Here is a 16150-nt window from a genome sequence, read left to right as displayed (position 1 = left end):
AAATATATGTAAAGTATTTCTTGTAAATATTGTTACCTTGTGATGTGATGTTAATAATCATAACCCCTCTTGCAATTACCCTTTTGACAATCTATCTTGAAAAAAACCTGTATGTGAAAGTTGCCATTTTAAAAACACTCTCAAAAATATGGTTCACTGTATTGGAAAAGGCTTTATGACAGTTTTCTTTTCATGGTCTTAATGTGTGTCTTTTGTCTCCTCATTGTTACCACCAATAGACAACCAAAAAAGATGTGATTTTTATAAAGTCTTGCTAAGAGGCTAAAGTTTAAGCTAACCATCATCTTAAGGCTTATTAAACAGCTTAATATTTGTTTCTGAAGTCCTAGCTTCTAGCTTGGTGTATAATATTTCGGATGGTCAATTCACAAGTCGTGCCGATCTCATAGATGCTGCTGGAAGCTCATTGGGACGTGGTGCTCTTGTACCAGGATTGGGTAAGAAATAAATGCCCACATTTATTTTCCTTGGAAAATTCAAAATTTAAGCAATTTCTCTTAAAAAATCTTGCTAATTCTCTATGGTATTCTAGTTTCCTTGAAAGAATTTTTTTATGCTACTCTTTGTGAGGATTAATATAAGAAATTGTCATATGTGAAATTCCTCTGCATAAATTACTATTGAAGATACTGTCCATTAGGTTGTGTAATGTTGTCTATAACAAATTCTTCTTAAAGTTCATGCCATAAAAAGATTTCTTTCCCCTGAGGGATTAGTATACTTCTTATTGTTAGAAAATGAGCATTATGTTAGCGCATTGGATTTTCTCTTTGCCTTGGCACCTAGGAGCTCATATCTAAGTTTTGGGCTCAGTTACTAAGGCTTTTACTGTGTGTTAATGTTAATTAGTCTTGTAGTACCTGGGTTTTACTGTAAGCCACTTAAGTCCTTTTTGGAATTAAAAAGGTCACATGTAAGTCAGTTACTAAAAACTTTCTATTCCATGAGACTTATTCCATTCTCACATATGAGTTAAGCCAAGTAGACATTGAATCCTGCCTTCCTACTGAGCCCCAATCTAATGCTTTGCCAGCATTGGGGGGATGTGGGATGTGGCTTGCCAGCACTGGGGAGAATCCTTGCCCTTTCATTCTTTAGCACTGCTTATGAGAAGTATGTATCAAGCAGTCGATGGTATGATAGTTGAATAAAGGATGTTCTTTTTGCAGGTGCCTGTTACGATACAGTGAACAACATGCTATGGACATGCTCGAATGACTATATCGATCAATGGTGTAATCCTGGGAATCAGGCCTTCCATTACGTCTGTCAGAGACTTGGAGTCAGCCATATCATCACTGAGCCCAAAGGTGAGGTGCACTCATAGTCCTACAGGAAGAGATTTTCCCCCCATGAAATAGGAGAGAGTACAGCAGCATTAGTAAGTGGGAACATAGCCCAAGCAGCAAAATGTGTCAACAGCCTTCCCTCTTTGAATTTAGAAACCTAGAATTCTTATTATCTGATTGGTTTATGATTAAGTAAATAAGTGTGTAAATAAATAGAGCTTTTGAGGTGGTCCACAGACTTTTTTAAAGGAAAATTGTTATGTCCCTTCTGAAATTGTCAGAACTTTGGGACAGAAGTTCGTTCTTTATTTGTACTTGGCGTGGGATTATATATGCTGTTATAATGTTTTGCATTAATAACAACTTACTTATACACAAACTTACAATTTTGATAGACTATCTGGTAAAGGACCTTTATATTTCTTAATATTAAGATTCTTAATATAAGTTAATATTAACGTAAAATCTTTTGACTTCAAAGTCAACTATAGTGGTATATATGGTGTAGTGAGTAGCTCAGCAAATCCTCTCCTGATAAAGCAATGATAAAATGGACTGAATTACCAAAAATAACTATTTCTGTAAAATTAAAATGCCAACTAAAAAAAAATTAACTATTTCTAGGCTCTGGAAGCTGACCAAAGGCATATACCAAATTGAGACGCGGTATTCATAAAAAAAACCCACTGAACTTTGGCTAAGAACAGTAGAAGTCTGTGATGTTCTTAGCTGCGGACACTCCTGTCTCCTACCTTAAGCTCCGTCAGTGCAGTAATTCCATCAGGGTGGGGCAGATCACGGAAGCCAGCAGCTTGGCTGCCAGAAGGGGCTGACTGATTTGGAGCAGAGCATGGAAAAAAACTCACACACAGCAGCAATGTCAGTAACAGCAGTGGTCTTGGTGGCAAACAAACAGAGACAACCAGTGGCTTAGCTAGCCTGAGGTTGTGGTCCTGGTTAGGGCAAGCATCGAACCAGCAAACTAGCCAGAAATTTACTAGTGAGATGTGGGTAGTGAGAAAGCTACAAAGGGCCTTCGTAAGCTCCCCAAACATCTGCATAGAAGAAGCCAGAGAAGGCCCAAGCTGTTCACACAAGCCTGGCTGAAAATGAGCCTGCATACACATGCAGAGATTTGAGAGGGCCCACAGAAGGTGAAAACCATGGAATAGTTTAAAACTGCCTAAACTTTGATGTGCTTCCCCCAGAAAACGTGGCTCCATCAGGGTGGAAGTATTACTGGCTCAGGGTGTTTGAGCACAACCTCTGACTCAGACGAGGTAACCACTAGGAAGGCAGGCTTAAAAATAAAAATGAGAATAATAAAAATAGACAAATGAAAGAAAGTAAAAACGAAAATAGAAATAAGAATTTAAGAAAACAAAGTGAGTGGAGAAATCAGTAGCTAAACACTGCAGGCAAAACTCAGATATTAGACTTAGCAGATGAAGACTTCAAAGCAACCTTTAGAAATAAATTCAAAGAACTAAAGGAAACCATGTTTAAAAGATTAAAGAAAAGTATGATGACCATGATTAAACAGAGAATTTCAACACAGAATTTATTTAAAGAAGAAAAAAAAGACGAAGAACCAGTTGGAAATTCTGGATTTGAAAAGTTCAATGACTGAAGAGAAAAAATCACTGGAGTAGCTCTATAGCAGATTTGAGATGGTGGGAGAAATAATCAGCAAACTTGGATATAGATGGATAGATTTATTCTATCTGAAGAATAGAAGAAGACACTTTTAAGGAACACTGGTCAGATATTTTGTAGAATTTCCCTCAGTTTGGGGTCATCTGTTGTTTTCTCCTTTAAAACTGGGGTTATAGATTTGGGGGAAGAATACCACAGAGGTGAAGTGCTTTTCTCATTACATCATATCACAGGGTACATGATAGCAACATGACCTATTACTAATGAAATTAAAATTGATCACTTGGTTTAAATGCCAGCTTTCTTCACTGCAGAGTGAAGAAAGCTTCTTCCCCTTCCATATTCAGTTTGTTAGAAGCAAGACATTAAGCCCACACTCATGGGAAGGGGAATTAAGCTCCACCTCCTGGAAGGAAAAACATCAGAGACATATGTTAATTACCACAGTAATTTATATTTTGGAGGAGGTGATACTTTGAGACTTTGGAATTATCTATTAGATTTTCTGTTTCTTCTTGTGTTCATCTTGGTAGTTGTGTCTTTCTAGAAATTTGTGCATTTTATCTAAGTTTTCTTATTTGTTGGCATAAAGTTGCTCCTAGTATTATAATTAGTTTAATTTTTATAATGTCAGTAGTAATTTCTCTGCTTTCACTCTTGATTTTGGTATTTGTATAAATTTACTAAAAAACATTGTTTTGTGCACTTAGAATGGGTGAACTTCATGGTATGTGTAAATTGTATCTTGTAAAACAGCAAAAAAGAAGAAATTTATATATTGTGACTCCCTAATTATTATCTCCAAGCCTCTTGCCTCAACTCCAATCTATGTATTCGTCTCCACTTGGATATCTAACATCTTCAACTTAACATGTCAAAAACAAACTCCCTGTATCTCCCCCCTACAAATCTATACCTACCGAGTCCTCCATATTCCAGTATGTGGATCACTATTCTTTCATATGCTCAGACCAAAAAATTACGGTTATCTTTGACTTTCTTTCTCTAATACCCCACATCCAAATGGACATCAGCAAATCCTGTCAGCTCCCATCTTCAAGATGTATTCCAAGTCTAACCATTTCCCTCTATCTCTGCTGCTACAACTCTAGTCTAGGCCATCATCTTCACCCGGATTATCATAGTAGCCCCCTCACTGGTCTTCCTACTTCCCCTGCAGTCGCCCTCCTCCACCCTGCTTAGGCTTATCTCCACACAGCAGCCAGAGTCTTTTACAATCTACATAGTCAGATCTGTCACTCTTCTGCTCAGACACCTCCACTGGCTTCCCATCTAACTCAGAATGACATTTAAAGACCTCAGTTATTTGGGTAGATCCCAAAGCTACCTTTCAAAAAGTGTTTGGTGAAGATGAACAATACTAACCTGAATTCTGTTGTTGTAAGATCAAGGACTCATGAAGGCACAGAAGAGAGGGGGACCCAGCCAGGCCTTAGGGTTAATATGCAATTGAAAAGTTTAGTTTTGGCAAGGTTTACCTTCCAATAGGTTTTCCTTGAGTCCTTTCCTCATAGCTAACGGTGCCCACAATCCTTTTGCAGCTCTAAGGTTACCCCATCCAAGCCTGACTCTCCAAGGTTACCTACTTTCTTGTTTCTTTTATGCAGTTCATTTCAGCTGGTTTAGGGAAAAAAGCAATCTTTTTTTCCTGTACTTTGCCTGTTTAGATTATTTTCACCTCCATTCCCTGAATGTCTGTAACTATCATGAGGCATTTATTATTATATAAGAGGATGCTTGTCAGTTCTCTTTAACCAAAGTTGAACTGATGTCTGTCTAGGCTGTGGTGACTAAATGAGATCAAAATGTTTGAGGTACCGTGGGAGGAGATATTTCTCGGCTGGCGAGGGTGGTGGGTTTTACCAGAGAGGAGCCATAGAAGATGAAGAGATTTTTCTAGAATAGTTACCACCATGGGATCTGAGCTGAGATGGCCTGAATTCAAATCCCAGCTCTACCATTTAGTAGCTGTGTGACCTAGGGCAAGTTACTGAACCTCTCTAATTCTTGAGTCACTCCTCTTCAAAACAGGGCTAAAATAGTCTAAGTTGATAATGATATTGTAAGGTAAAGCATGTAAAGCATTCAGCCCATTGTCTAGCATATAGAAAGGACTGAAGAAGTGGTAGCTACTTATGCTCTTTAAAAAAATGGAAATTCCCAAGTGTTTTCACCCCAGCATTCTGTGGCAGGGAAAAAGGTTCTCCAGCAGTAGTGGGAGAGATTGGAGCCAAGATAGTCTCTTCTGGTGGGCATGCACCTTTTGCAAGTCAGAGGTATGTTCCTTGGTGGCCACCCAGAGATGTCTTTCCTCACTAACTTTCCTTTTCATCTTCTAGAAGAGGCTATAACCACGAATGAGGTTATAAACCAATTATTGCACCACGTTGGTGCGATGTGCATACACCAACTCAATCTTCTTGCTACCAACCCCAATCTTCCAATCACAAGTGTCTTGGGCAAGCAGCATCCAATTGAAGCACACCATCTTAGCAGTATTTGTGACATTATGGAGAAGGCCATGGTTAATGGAGACACCTGTATCATACGCTGCATTCTCGTTGTCTTTCAGGTAAATACACTGTTTTGAGATAAATAAAATAGAGAAAAAGAAACACAAACCTTGGCTTCAGTCAGCTAATTTCTTTCTTTTTTTTTTTTTATAAATTTATAAATTTATTTATTTTTGTCTGCGTTGGGTCTTAGTTGCTGCACGCGGGCTTTCTCTAGTTGTGGCGAGCGGGGGCTTCTCTTCATTGCGGTGCACGGGCTCTAGGCACACGGACTTCAGTAGCTGTGGCACGTGGGCTTCAGTAGTTATGGCTCGCAGGCTCTAGAGCGCAGGCTCAGTAGCTGTGGCGCACGGGCTTAGTCGCTCCACAGCATGTGGGATCTTCCCAGACCAGGGATCGAACCTGTGTCTCCTGCATTGGCAGGCGGATTCTTATCCACTGTGCCACCAGGGAAGCCCAGTCAGCTAATTTCTACCAGAAGAAAAATGTAATAACATTCCTGTTTTGCATCTTACCACATTCTAATCCTGTAATTAGAATTATCATCATATTCATAGCACTGCAGTTAATGGAGTATTGCTATATGTATTGATAGCTCATTGCAATTAATATATGTAAAGTATTTACTATAATTATACCATTACACAATAGAAGCGATTGTGGTTAAAAATCCACTTGGGTATTTATTCATAAGAATAACTAGCGTGGAAAAAAAAAAGAATAACTAGCGTGTTCTTTCTTCATAGGGATAATTTTATCCCCAGTAGAATTAGCATTTTCAGATATACCCCTTATGTTTCTGTAGGTGGTGTTTAAATTTTTCTTCAGCCCACAAACTGAAAGGAATCGAGACATCATTCGACGGTCGGGGTTGCTTCTTTGGCAGTTGTTGATGGCACCAAAAGATCAAATTTGCCCTGAAATTCAGAAGGAAGTCTGCCTTGCCATCAGGTAATCAGCACCTGATTTTCTCAGTGCTCTCTGCAGAAGGCTTCTCCTGCACTGCGTTGTAACCTTCCCTTCAGACTGGTAGCCTGGATGTCTCTTACCCCATCCCACAGTCGGGACCTCACGTGTAGAGGATAATTTAACTGGAGAGAAGTTTGTGACCCCACTGCCAGAGGACTCAAGCTGTCCGTGTACATACACTCCTCATCTCACTTTCGGATCTTAAAACAGACACAGAAAAAAATCCCTTTAAATAGATATTTTGGTGGTTTGCAAGTGGATGTTCTTCTCATTTGGGTCAAAGTGTGGCAAGGTGGTTAAGAAACAGGCTTTGGCAGCAGATAGACCTGGATTCTAGTCTTTGCTCTGCCACTGACTTCCCAAATGATTTTTTGGCACATTCTGCATACAGCTGGTTTGACTACATTGACTTTTTTTTTTAAATTAATTTTTATTGGGGTATAGTTGCTTTACAATGTTGGGTTAGTTTCTACTGTACAGCAAAGTGAATCAGCTATACGTATACATATCTCCCCTCTTTTTTGGATTTCCATACATTGACTTTTTATAGCTCAATTCTCTTTAACCAGTTCTGCATCTAGCCTCAGATAAGTTATCATTTTGGTAATTCACAAATAGGAGAAGGAGAGGGATACTTGTTTATCAGGGAGGTCATTGGACTATATCACAACAGTGAATTTAGTTTCAGTTGCTTTCTTAGTGGTGAAACTGTACTCAAACTGTCATCTTTTAATAAAAATTTAAATATTTAGAGTTTGGATTTTCTAGAACATGTTTAAAAGCTTCCGACTTTTCTGTCATTTCAGCTCTGGTTTAAATATCTTGTACCCAGGTGAAACTGAAATCAATAACTTACTTAAGCTGGTCTTAACAGAAGGTGAGAATTATCCTTTAATTACCCTTGAAAAAACATCCTTTTTTGTCCCTAAGGAAATGACTGAATTAAAAATTTTTTTTCTTCATATCTGTTAGTCAACATTATTTTATAAACTTCCCTCTTAGGACTGCTTTTGCTGCATCGCATAAGTTTTGGGTCCTCATGTTTTTGTTGTCATTTGTTTCTATGTATTTTTTGATTTCCTCTTTGATTTCTTCAGTGATCTCTTGGTTATTTAGTAGCGGATTGTTTAGCCTCGTGTGTTTGTGTTTTCTACAGTTTTTTTCCTGTAATTGATTTCTAATCTCATAGTGTTGTGGTTGGAAAAGATGCTTGATATGATTTCAGTTTTCTTAAAATTACTGAGGCTTGATCTCAGTGTTATTTTTAAAATGCACATATGCCAACACTTAAACTAGATTGAAAGCAGAAACCATGTTCTATGTATTGTCAAGCTTTATAAACCTCTTTCTATCCCCACTGTGTAGCATAATGTACCTGACTGCAGATGTTTAATGAACGTTTAAGATAATGATTTCTTGGGATTTCTAAGCCAGTTTTTTCCCCACACATTAAAATCCAACTTTTAAAGTTAGACTCAATGACAACGACAAAATTCACCATGTTAAAGACACTCTGCATTTATAAGCAACATTAGTTTGAGGAATTAGAAATTACACTTCCTGAAATATCAAGACAGTTACTACACCTAAATCAGGATGTACTGGTTAAAGAAAGTCTGATTGGTTGTGATGTAGTTTTTGCTGCTGTTGTTTGTGTAAGTACATAGGCCTGGTGCCCCTAGATTGTCGACAGTCTGCTCGTTTAAAAACTTTTTAAAAAGAACATCAGTTTTCTAAATGTAATTATCAAGGTAGTTTATGGAACTTTGTTCTGTGTTAGGAGAGAGAAACAGCGGCCTCTCCCAGCTACGGGATGTGATCCTAACCAATTTAGCTGAACAGCTTCAAAACAACCGATTTGGCAGTGAGGAGGATGATCATTACAGGTGATGTTATGTTATGTTATTCACTGCTAGCCTTTTCTATGTGTTTTTCTCAGTAATTAATTTACAGTTAAATGTGTTTGATCAACTTCAGTCTCCTATAATATCTTATATGATAATTGGTGTGTCAAATCTAAACTGTGGATCAGTTGAAAGATAATAAATCCCACAGTTGCCCTAAGAAATGATAATAGCACATTTCAGTTTAATGAGTAAAATAACTTGAGCCTGGAAGAAGGGTACTTAGCAGAAATAACAGGTGGAGCTTATTTAAGAAATCTTGGTGGAGGGTGTCATCAAATTGCTGGTCTGTGAGAGAGGGTGAAGGTGTGGTTCGAGCTGGAGAGGGGAAGAAGGTGTGTCTCTGCTATTTATAAAATTCTTGAACTAGGTGCTTAAGTACCATTGTGTTTCCGTAAATTTGATTTAGATAATATACCTAGTTGTTAGAATCATTACTGAGTAAGATGATTTACTTAGAGAACCAGTGAATTTTGTATCTTCTATTTGTCATCTTGTACCCATTGTATAAATTTTATCCTTTTATTATTAAACCATTAGTATCTTATTGTTACATTTTTCCTGCATTTTAAAGACTAAATGACGAACTTTTACACTACATTCTGAAGATTGTTGTACGAGAATCGTGTATCTTAATCACCAAGTGCCAAACTGTCTCTAAAGATGATTTTCAAAAACTCCTTTCAACTGTGCCTGTAAGTAAAAATGTGTTTAATGAAAGCAAAATTATATCAAGTTTCCCTGTTTTCATTTTACTGTATTGAAGTGTGTGTGTACACACATACTTATACTTTGCAAGGACAGACTTAATTGATGAAAGTCAATGAATGACTGTGCTTGTCTTAGAAATGTAGAACTAGACAAATCCACTTCAAGGACTTTCTCCAAAGACTTTATTCCTCCTGCTTAAATGTCTTGATGCAATAAATTGTTAGACTGAATTTGGATGTTTTCACTGTGTTTAAAATACTGGGGATTTCCCTTCTATTACTTTTTAATTTAGCATTGTTTTCTAAACCATAAGTGTTTTACAGAGACTGATAAGAAATAAAAGATTCTTTTAAGGGTTTGGGTAGAGTCTTCTCTCATGGAGATGCATGTGAGGGGAAGAGTGGTAGGAAGAATTAATTATTAAGAGGCAAAAATTCAAGTATCGGAGTGATTAGTGAGAAATATGTAGCAGAAGGCAGAAAGTTATGGTTAATGTGTCAAATTATGTATCAAAAGCCATGTGGAAATAAGTCACCTGAGAAACTAACTTGGTCTGTTTTCTGTACTTTCTCTTTTGCTTCCCTTGTCGAAATCTTTAAAAAACATGAGGATTACGTGAGCCCTTCTTTCAGTAGGGTTTAGGTCATTTAAATGCCCTTATTTGTATTAAAGGCTGCATCCTCCTGCCTGCGCTATCTGATGGCAGTTCAGAACCACCTTCTCAGTAACACTGTTTTGATTAAACCTGATGAGAATGATGACAGTGACAACTCCTTGCAGGGAGAGACATTGAAGGTACAGGTAAACACCAAGCTTTATTCTAACGATGCTTTCTACCCAGTGCGTAAAGCACAGCTTAAATGGCTAAATTTCTGTGTATTATGACGTCAGATTTCACCATGTGGCTTATATTTTTGTGCGAGGTAATATTAGGTCGCTCATTTCATAGATTTTTATGTCATTGCACAGTGGCTACCATACTTGTGACACTCTCATAATGTGTGATCCACGTGCTCCTGTCAGTCTTTTTGTGCCTTTGTTTATTTTCATCTCTTTTTAAGAACTATAAAATATGGCACTTACAAGTGATCTCATACGTACCTGAAAGTTTTATATATAAATATATATATCTGTATGTATATGTATATATGTATAGATAAATCAGGGAGCATAACATTTTAAACAGTTTTGACATTTTGGCTGGTTTATTATGTTCTCTTGATTCAAATAATTTAAAAAGGTGATAATTTTCTCACAATCCTTATGTTGAATAATTTCTGAACCTATAGTTCATTCCATTTTCGGTAATTATTTTTACATTAGCGTCTGTGTAAACTCAATAATTTGTTCCCACATGGCAATTTATAGCAATCCACAGATTCTTTTTTTATAGCCGTGGTTGTTATAATTTTGACAGATGCTTGAGGCTGTTGTTTGCATTGCTCTTCAGAATTTTATCTTTGTGGGAGAATTAGAGAAATCAATAACTTGATTCTTCCTTAAAATGTTGACTAAAACACACTGAAAAATTAACTAAGGAAGCCATAGTTAAAGATAAAAGCCACTATAGTTTGCCCTTTTCTTACCCCTTTTATTCATGTATACTATATAAATAAGAGATTTCATATATCTGCTAGTTCATATTTATGGGTTTATCTCATTATGTAATCAATTTTTAAACAGGCAGAAACACCTGAATTAATCATTTAGATTGCTGACACTATTTATTAACTTATCTTGCCTTAGTTTCCTAATCAGTAAAAAGGGGCCATAACATCTCCCTTGTGAGGCTGCAGTGAGGATTAGAACTGAGGCCTGTGCAGTAGCTGGATGTGCTGCTGCTGGCATGTAGTCAGTAGGTGAAGGCTGATAGGATTAGTATGACTTAAGCCATGATTCTTCTTGTCTAGTCAGTTCAGAATTCCTTTTCTCTTAATGATAAAAATATCTAAATAATACCCCAAAAAGACTCCAGAAAATTCCAACAATGAAAACCAATGTTTTTTATTTGAAAGGCTAAATGTTATAAATTCTTAATTAACCCATGGAAGGAAATACTCTTGGTAAAGGCAGAGTAGGCTGGCTTGTCTAGGAATTCTGGGAAAAATAAAAGAGACAGATTTCACCTAAAGGGTTAGTTTGGTTGTATTTTTTTTCCCCTAATAGAAAATAACTGTAAACTAAACATTTCTATGATCTTAACTAGTGTTTCTTAACACATTATTTAGTATTTGTACTCCCATGAACTCTCAAATAGTTATTTTTAATGTTTAATAGCCTGTAACTGCCTGCTACTTTAGTTGAATTTTTTAACTTGCCTGTTTTCAAGTGTAATGGTTTAAATCATTAAGTAAAAAGGTCACTTGTACTGTTTCAGAATGTTGTGTTTTTGTCTCATTTTATTCACCGCCTATACATGCGCCTTTTACTGTTCTGTTTTTCTCTTTAGCTATCCTCATACCACCCAAGGCAGTCTTCCACCTGGACATTTTCTGGGCTGGCCACCGGGAGCTCTCTTGTGCTGGAGGGGATGGGAGAAATGCCTTTTCTCCTAGGGACTCGGTGTGCTCTCCGTGAAATACTGCGTATTTCTGTCAGCACTCCAGACCTTAGCCTCCCAACTCAAATTGTTACTTGCCATCCTAGCAGAACTTACTGCTTTGGGCTTATTCTGGCCACCTCATTATTTAATTTGGAAATGCATCATTAAATACATCATTTCATGTTGTCATTGTAAGTGTATATTCATCACAAAGCTTAAAAATAATTTTATGATATTTTCTACCTAGGAGCTAAAGGTCAGTATTTTGGCTCTTGCCACCCAAATCCTGACTGGATGTGATGAAGTGTTGGAAATGCTACAGCAGGTCACAACTGCCCTCATAAATAGTGACATAGCTGACCGGGAGCAGAGGTGAGGAAATGGGTTGTGAACTGTGACCTGCTGCCATTCAGGAAGAAGAATTTGCTTATGAAAGCGAAATCTTTTAGAAGAGAACGTCAAGTGTTCATTTAATATAGAGGGATCTTTGTGAGAATAGGTTGAAATGGCAAGTGTTTCAAAGCCAAACACAGTTGAACTTTCAATTAATGGTGCTTTTAGGTGGGACTGGGCTGACAGTCATGATCTAAGGGTAGCAAGGTGTGGTGGACACCATCGTCTTTGTCACTTGGGTCTTCTACCATCATCACTCCCAAATTGGCCTTTCCTTTAATTATCTAACTCAGCACTATGTGCACTTAGTTCCCTTATGGTAAGTACTTCAGGGAGGTGGAAGTGACTTAGTGATACAGATAATTAACTGCTATGCAAAAGATGACACTGATGTGATATCTCAAGATTTTACTGTAATTTTATTTCTCCAAATACAGGAGTAATATATGTAGAGGGTAAACTTCTCTTTCCTAGTACTAAAGCTCTTTCTCCGTACTCCCCATTAAAATTTCTGCTGTGGTTTGTTGTCAAAGATGAGTTACATCCTGTGTTTATTGATGATTTCAGTGTTGAGATGCTGATCTGAAACAATCATGCAGTGTGTTTTTCCTCCAGTAACCCTGTCTGTCCCATGTCCCTGTTTCTCGCCCACTCCCAGAGAGTAGGTGGGAAGGTTGGAACTGAGAACAATATAATCCAGAAAGGTGTTGCACTGGGGCTTGTTAGGACGTGTAAGGTTCACTGCTGGCACGTGGTGCAGATCTGCCCTGGGGAGGAAGTACAGTCTGAGAGCCGGGGAGACGTGGGGGTTGTTTCCGGTTCCAGCCCCAGTACCCTAAGCAGTTTTAGAGAATTTACATAACGCACATGTTTCTTCGGGTGAGTCATATACCTTAATTCTTCTAGCAGAGGATTGGGATATTAAGAGTGTGATTTTAGGTGATCATTTCATAATATACACATATATCAAATCATTAATTGTACATCTTAAATTTATACAGTGATGTCAGTTATATATCAGTAAAACCGGGGTGGGGGGGTGGAAAGAACGTGATTTTAAAGGCAGATTAAAAATCTGCCTGCTTCTGTCCCCAACATGAACCAGTTTCTCTAGGCCAGAAGTGGGTATCGCTGCTCTGGGCAGCTGAGTCAGTGTTGTAGCCATTCACTGGCTCCTTATCAGGGACTCAGTGCAGCACTGTGACCTGCAGCCCCAGAGGCAAGGAGACTTGGCAGGTGGTAACTAGAGTAGCTGTTTGCATTTTAGAATCCATTTATAAAGTGCTTCGAAGGTGCTGTGAACTGCACCATGTAAACTTTTTGGGGGGCAAAATCACAGGTCGGAGGTGAAATCTATTACTAGATTTCTGTTCTCTCCCTCTCCCTTGTGGTAGGTGGGAAATTTGTAGACTGAATTGCTGTAACGGTAAGTGCGTAGCTAGTTTAAGGAGGTGCAGTTTAAGAGAATTTGTTAGATAAGAATGACAATAGTAGCTTCTTTGCATGCTTGGGAACTGCTTAAGCTGTGTGTTTTCTTGAACTTTTGTAGGTTAAAAGGCTTGGAACAAGTTACTAAGGCTACTATGCTCGGTCACCTTCTTCCTGTGTTACTGACCTCCCTGATGCATCCAAATTTACAGACTCTGACCATGGCCGATGCCCTGATGCCTCAGCTAGTGCAGCTGGTACTTTATACCAGTCAGGTATGATCCTAGGCGTGCCAAAGTGAACTGCTCTTCAGGAGCAGGAAATAAAGCGAAATAAAGATGGAATGAAGAAAAACATTGTGTCATAAAAATAAGCTGAAATACTAAAGGAAAACATTTAATTTGTTTGACTAAATTACTTACTGCAATCTTTTAACAAATATTAATTGCCGGTCAGCTGTAAAAATGCTGTCTACGATGCAACTGAGATCCTATCATTATATTTAGTCTCCTGAGCCCTGGCTGGATATTAGTAACTAATATAAATGATATATTCCATTCCAGTGTTAAATAAAACAATATTAAGTGGTCTAAGTAGCAAAGCATTTCTTAGTGAAAGAGAGCAGGCTAGGATTGTAAAAAGATGATTTAAGTGAGAATTCTAAGTTTGGCTGTAGTACCATCCCAATAACTGACAAGTAAGCACTTTAGGACATGATGATTTTGTGTTTCAGACGGCTTTGCTGCTCAAAACCCAGTGTCCGGTTTTTGCTGAGGTGGGCCGTTCCCCATGTGGTGCATCAGACCAGAAGGGCAGGCTGTTCCCCGATGAGAGGTAAGGGAAGCTGCTTCCTTGCAGGAACCTCTGCCACGTTTTCTTCTGGTGAAAGCCTAGTACTCCTTTTACAGCAATGATTTTTCTAACTGGGAAAAGAAAGAGACTTCAGGGGCAAAATTTTACAGATAACTATAGAATTGCTTTGGAGATTATAGGAACAGGTTAGAACAAATTTCCCCACAGATCAAGAGATGAGTCCAAAATTGAAAAGTTCTCATATACAAATAATGGAGATGTTTGACTTTGACAAACAGTTTGACAGTTTTTTAAAAAGTAAACATACATCTACCATATGACCCAGCTATTGCACTTCTAGGTATGTACACAAAAGAAAAGAAAGCATAGATTCTTTGTGAAGGTTCATTAACAGCTTTAGTTAGAATAGGCCAAAACAAGAAACAACTCAAATGTCCATCAACAAGTAAAAGGGTAACACACTGTGGTATATCCATACAATGGAATGCTACTCAGCAATAAAAAGGAATGAACTACTGATATTTTCAACAACACAGATGAGTCTTAGAATACTTATGCTCAGTGAAAGAAGCCAGAGCCACCTAAGAAGTATAAACTGTATGATTCTATTTATATAAAACTCTAGAAAATACAAAGTAATTTCTAGTGCAAGAAAGCAAAGAAGTGATCACCTGGATTACCAAGAGGACGGAGGAAACTTCACAGGTGTATACATATGGCCAAACTCACCAAATTGTACACTTTAAATATATGCCATTTATTATATGTCAATTACATCTCACTAAAGCCGTCTTTAAAAATATTGATCAGAAAGGAAGGACTTCCGGGTTTCTCTAGAGCAGCGTGCTGTCCAGTTGAGCTTTGTGCGGTGATGAAAATTTGTATCTTTGTTGTTCGGTGCTGTTGGCCACGGTCACATGCTGTTACTGAGCACTTGCTGTGTGGCCAATGTGAACAAGAAACTGAATTTTACACTGTGTTTCATTTAGATTCAACTTAAATGGCCACATTTGACTAAGTAGCCCCCACATTGGATAGCGCAGAGCTGAAAGGGAGTAAGAGAATTCCACAACAGCTAAGTTTAGGGTACAGGAGTTTGTATTCCACAGCCTTGGGCTGTGAAGTCCTTGAGAGTTCAAATACAGTAGAGAAGAGGACCTTTGAAGGCACTTTAGTAAAAATTGTAGTAAAAGTAGTCATGCAGACTCATGGGTTTTTCAACAATTGACATTTAGATATAAACAAAAGGAAACTTTACAGGACACTTCCTGTGGGATTTGGAAAGTGGCCAATCTTAAAGGTCCTTTACAGTATCTTCCCCCCACCCCCCCGAGGAATTTTAAATGAGAGTTGGCAAGATCTTCTCCTGGATATGAATTGGGATTCCCCCTTGAAAAAAGGGGGGGAAATGCAAATATATTGTCTAACAAAGAAAAAAGAACTTTAGATATAGGAATGTTAAAAATGTTTCTGGTTACAGTGTTGTCATACTGTATGTTGTGGAAAATTAAAGCAAAATTTCTTAACCTTTTGTATTTTATTGTGTATACATTTTCCTTTCCTTGCTGTTAAGCTCAATCACTTTCTCTTTGTCTGGTTTTAGAATGCTGGAAGAGAAGGAAGAGCCAGGGTTTCTCACTGGTTTAAAGATTCCTGCTCCATGGGCTGCTGGGAAGACTGTGGAAACAGTCCATCCCGTCAGAGACAACTATAAATTTAAAGAAACTGTCCATATCCCCGGAGCTCGCTGCCTATACCTTAGATTTGATAGCAGATGCTCTTCACAATATGACTATGACAAAGTAAGCAAGAACTGATTTAGTATTGGTTTCACCTCTAGTAAGCTGATTTCTTAGATGCTTCTTATTTTTCTTTGCTGCTGGTCACCAT

The 16150-nt window shown here is 37.9% G+C and overlaps 1 protein-coding gene across 6 annotated transcripts in view; it reads left to right on the top strand.

The window, feature by feature from the left end:
* The window catches only part of HECTD4 (HECT domain E3 ubiquitin protein ligase 4), a 198932-nt gene that overhangs the window by 87130 nt on the left and 95652 nt on the right, over window positions 1-16150 (top strand). For 4 of the 6 annotated variants that reach the window (XM_082417361.1, XM_082417359.1, XM_082417358.1 and 1 more), the window contains 12 exons: window positions 345-458; window positions 1191-1331; window positions 5327-5559; window positions 6306-6451; window positions 7276-7346; window positions 8250-8355; window positions 8948-9068; window positions 9757-9885; window positions 11874-11998; window positions 13569-13722; window positions 14181-14281; window positions 15864-16062. In XM_082417361.1, coding sequence (XP_082273487.1) covers window positions 345-458; window positions 1191-1331; window positions 5327-5559; window positions 6306-6451; window positions 7276-7346; window positions 8250-8355; window positions 8948-9068; window positions 9757-9885; window positions 11874-11998; window positions 13569-13722; window positions 14181-14281; window positions 15864-16062 — 1640 coding nt within the window. The remainder of the gene's footprint in view (window positions 1-344; window positions 459-1190; window positions 1332-5326; window positions 5560-6305; window positions 6452-7275; window positions 7347-8249; window positions 8356-8947; window positions 9069-9756; window positions 9886-11873; window positions 11999-13568; window positions 13723-14180; window positions 14282-15863; window positions 16063-16150) is intronic. The other 2 variants (XM_082417362.1, XM_082417360.1) reach the window with 1 other exon arrangement.

Source organism: Balaenoptera physalus, assembly GCF_965194825.1.
Source record: "Balaenoptera physalus genome assembly, chromosome: 12".
NCBI classification, from domain to species: Eukaryota; Metazoa; Chordata; class Mammalia; order Artiodactyla; family Balaenopteridae; genus Balaenoptera; species Balaenoptera physalus.
The sequence above is the reverse complement of the archived record's forward strand: the minus strand, read 5'-3'. Positions and strand labels throughout refer to the sequence as shown.